The 4,294-nt window shown below is 38.1% G+C and overlaps 1 protein-coding gene across 1 annotated transcript; it reads right to left on the bottom strand.

Annotated features, from left to right (window-relative positions):
- Nucleotides 1–1,217: 1,217 nt before the first annotated feature.
- Nucleotides 1,218–4,029, bottom strand: FOXR2 (forkhead box R2). Its single transcript, XM_005593720.4, has one exon. It carries the CDS (start codon nt 3,715–3,717, stop codon nt 2,782–2,784), a length of 936 nt encoding a protein of 311 aa, XP_005593777.3. The 5' UTR covers nt 3,718–4,029; the 3' UTR covers nt 1,218–2,781.
- Between the last annotated feature and the right edge of the window lie 265 nt (nt 4,030–4,294).

Here is a 4,294-nt window from a genome sequence, read left to right as displayed (position 1 = left end):
CTTTGTGGTGTTCTCTGTATTTCCTGAATTTGAATGTGGCCTGCTTTTCTAGGTTGGGGAAATTCTCCTGGATAATATCCTGAGGAGTGTTTTCCAACTGGTTCCATTCTCCCCGTCACTTTCAGGTACACCAATCAAATGTAGATTTGGTCTTTTCACATGAAGACAATTATTTATACAACAGTGTTAAAAAATGGGACTTCTTTCACATTGTTATAAATATGAAGTTCACCTGTTGTTTACAATTTTTAAAATATTGTATTTTCCAAATGCATACATAGTACATTTTTTGGGGGTATGCTTAGTAATGCTATGTGTGATTTTTCTGGAGGTTGATAGCTTTGCTTGCAGTAGATTTTCTTTAAAAGAATGGGCAGTTACGTGCATACTTCAAAAGTATTTTCCTATTTAAAGAAGTTATATAGGTTTTGTTTGCTATCTTAATTTTAGTTGCATTCTTTGATGTTAACATATTTTGTATAATTGTATTTATAGCTGTATTGAATCATGTAGTATCAAATATTAGATGTGATTTAATAGTGTTTATTTTTAGCCATTTTTTCATCATTTTAATGTTTATTTTTAGCCAGATGCAGATGTTCGGTGTCATTTCTTTGCCTGTTCAGTTACAGAAAATGGTGCTCAGTTGTAGAATGTACTGTACCTTTTAACACCTGATGTGTACATCACATGTAACAGGAAAGGTAACAATAAAATAGCAATCATTAAGAAAAAAAATGGCAGAACAAACTCTATAAGCACAGCCTTATTTTCTTTTGTTATCCAGAATTCTTATGACTCTTAAGCCTCCCAGAAATTGAAAGCTGAATAAAGCAACTCAAGTTTCCTTTATTTTGCACTCGATTACAGCAATTTATAATTTTTTAAAAAAATGTTCCTCTGAAAGTATATCTGGATTATCTGAGGTTACTGAAGAAGCACCATGTCCAGCCACTGCTTTTTTTTTCATGCCACCAGAGAGCAGAAATAAGGATCAGAAAATACTGAAAAGAGTTCAAAACTCAAAGGTACTAGGTTGCAGCAGAAAAATGCAGGTCTAGTTCTAAAAGTGAAAGTTTGTCTTGTTTGAAAAATTCACAGACTAGCATATTAGAAGTGTAGTTTGTGATAAAAATAGTCTCATTAATTTCACACCCAGCTCTTTTACTAGTAAGTGTTAATTTGGGAGAAAAATGAGAAGCAAATGGTGACTACTCATATGCAGAATATTTTATTAATTCCAAGGTATTCTGTTAACTTCGTCTTTGCCTTATGATACAGAAGTAACATTTACAATTCCTTTTCAAAAAATACTGTTTACAAATGTTGTTTTGTGATTTAGCAAATATACAATTTTGTATGAGCTATAATAGTTCATTGAAAAAATGTAAACTTTCAAGAGTTACAATTATGTTGAATTAAATGCTTTTATAACTTACTGACATTTTTGTACCCCCATTATGAAGGTTTTGCAACTAAATTTATACCTAAAAATCTATTTTCTCCTGGATATTTTTTAATAACATTGAAGGCAAAAAGCTATTCTTAAATCTGATACACAAAAGTTTATTTGCATAGAAAAGATGTTAAAGATAATTTTGAAATTAGAAAAACAAATGCTGAAGTGTTTGTTGTTGCTGCAGGTTTGTTTCTTTGTTTGTTTGTTTGTTTTTTTAGCAAAACACCACTGATGCCTCTTGGCTCCCAAAAACCCACAAGTCCAAACACCTAATAATTTTCTCTTAGTCACTCATGGTCCTCATGTATTTAAGCCACACTGAACTTCATGCTATTCCCCCAAAACACTCCATCCATTTTGTTCACATTGTTGCCTCTGTAATGCCTCTACTTCAGTTTACCTGTCCAGCAAATTTCTATTTATTCTTCAAAACTAGCTCAAAATGTATTTTTTCCAATGCCTTTAATGTCTTTCCCAGGAAGAATGTCTCCCCACTTCCATGTCAATTTCTCACATCTGTTTTATCATATTTACATTATAAATATGTCTCCCACTAGTATCCCTCAGCTTTTTATCCTCAGCATCTAAGATGGACCTTGACGCATTAGCATATCTTCAATAACATCTTGAGAACTAAAAAGAATGAAAAACAAACCTTTATCATCAAAAGGCTTGGGGTTAATACAGGAATATTTCAAAGGACGTTCAACATACAAACTAAAAGTAGCTGTTCAGGATTATTTGTTAATATTGGAATTAGATGACAAAGAAACAAGGCTTAGAACTCCAGGGCCAGAAATAGAAAAGTGAGGTTCTGAAGGATGGAATGGGTCACTCAAAAAGGAGATGTAGCTGATGGATGGTAGAGGAGGATACTTGATTCTCCATCACAAGTGAAATTCTCTTCACATGGCACTCGAGGTTCTCCATGGCTTGGCTGCATCCTGCCTTTTATGCTTTATATTCCACTGTTCACTTTAATGTGTGAAAATACTCTCTACAAACAAAATTCCTTTCTTTCACAAAACACATCCTTCTTTCCTTAGTTTCCATGCCATTGTTTCTAGGATTTCCTTCCTTTGCTCAATATGTGGAACAACAATCACTCTCCTTGTGTGACTTTCCATGACTCTCCAACTTGATTTAAGTTCTGCCTCCCCTGTACCCACCTCTAACTTTACTTAACACCATTATTGTAACAGTAGCTAAAGACAGGCTTGGCACCAACCAGGCTGGGTAAGTTTAGAGATTAATGAATATCAGTCAGGGGATAAGTAAGCCCAGTAAGGAAGGCAGTATTCCAAAAAGGGAGCAGTGGTATTTCAAAGATGAAAGAGAGAGGTCAACAACTCTGGCTGACTCATGCACTCTTGGATTCTCTCCCTTTGAGCAGAGGCTAAGGCACGAGTCCCCTCCCAAAAGCGGCGGTGCCCCTCCTTAGTGAGCTTCCAAAGGCAAGAGTGAGGTCTTGCATTATCTTCATCCTTAAGGCTGTCTGGCATCTTCTCAAAGCTGTCCAGGAAGCAGAGATTGTAATGAATGGTGCTCTTCCAGCCATCTGGAGCTGTCCAGAAAAAGGGGAAATGCTGTCGGGTGAAACTGTAGATCTCCTGCACACTGAGGCCACAGTGGGGGCTGTTTCTTAATGCTAGGGAAATAAGGTGGCTACAATTGAGAGGGGGCCGTTGCCAGGACTTCACTTGGCTGTTGATTTGCCGTAGCTTCTGACTCTGGAAGCACTTCCTTTCAGGGGACAGGAGGGAGTTGTCCTCTTGTTCCTCAGCCTCCTCTTCTGTGAGCTCAAACTCACTGGGGGAATAGATATCCTGCTTCTGTAAAAGAGACTGCTCACTGGAGGAAGATGGCAGAGACTCTACCACTTTGTCCTCTGAGCAGTTAGACTCTTCATCTTTTAATGGGGGCTGAGGGAAAGGAGAAATGCTTGTCAGATCCTCTTTTTCACTGGGCTTTGGGGCCTCCTGGCTGCCAAGGGGGCACAAGATATTGGGGTCCACCCACATCCACAGATTGGGTTCACAGTGAGGACCATCTTCATCAGGACTGGGTCTCCTCTTCTGAGGCATCTCTGGGGGCTTCATTACTCGGACTTTGTATTTGGCAAGGATCTGCTCAGCTAAAGGGCACTGGTCCGTGGTACAAGGCAGAAATAACTCATTCCCCATGTCCCAGTCCAGCAGCCCTGGGACCTGGCCATGGAGACTGTACCAAAATTCACAATCTTTTAGTTTTAAGTCCATCTTTAGTGGAGAGATAGGTGGAGAGAGACTTCTGGAAGAACAGAGATCTAGCAGGCACTTAAAGCTGTTGTTTGGGCACCATTTTTTAATGTAGTATATCTCACCTAGGGAGCTTATCAGTAGGCCGGCTAGAAGCACTGAAGAAAGAGGCACCAATGCCTCACTGATTAGTGGTCAGACCCGGAGAAATCTCAGCTTTCTGGAACAAGGCTCAAAACATGGAGGTAATAAAAAAGAGCTTTTGAGCAGAAAAACATTTTTAGGTGGAATTCTTGAGCTTTGATTGGAAGCAGAAAGTCGCTTCGAGAGGAATCATAAACTTTGAATTATGTGCAAACTACGGTGACTTGCATAACAGGTGATCATCTGGTACATATTTAAACTCTTGATGAGTTCATTTAACGAAGGGACAAACATATGTATAGATCACATTATATTTCTGAGTCTTCCTTAATTGTTTAAAAAATCATTTCATTCATCAAGTGTCTTTGGATTTCTGTTAAGCGCTTTCACATAGATGATCTCAACTGATTTTCATCACAGCCCTGCAAGATAACATGGTATTATTAACCTCATG

The sequence above is a fragment of the Macaca fascicularis genome, chromosome X (assembly GCF_037993035.2).
Source record: "Macaca fascicularis isolate 582-1 chromosome X, T2T-MFA8v1.1".
Taxonomy (NCBI): domain Eukaryota; kingdom Metazoa; phylum Chordata; class Mammalia; order Primates; family Cercopithecidae; genus Macaca; species Macaca fascicularis.
The sequence above is the reverse complement of the archived record's forward strand: the minus strand, read 5'-3'. Positions and strand labels throughout refer to the sequence as shown.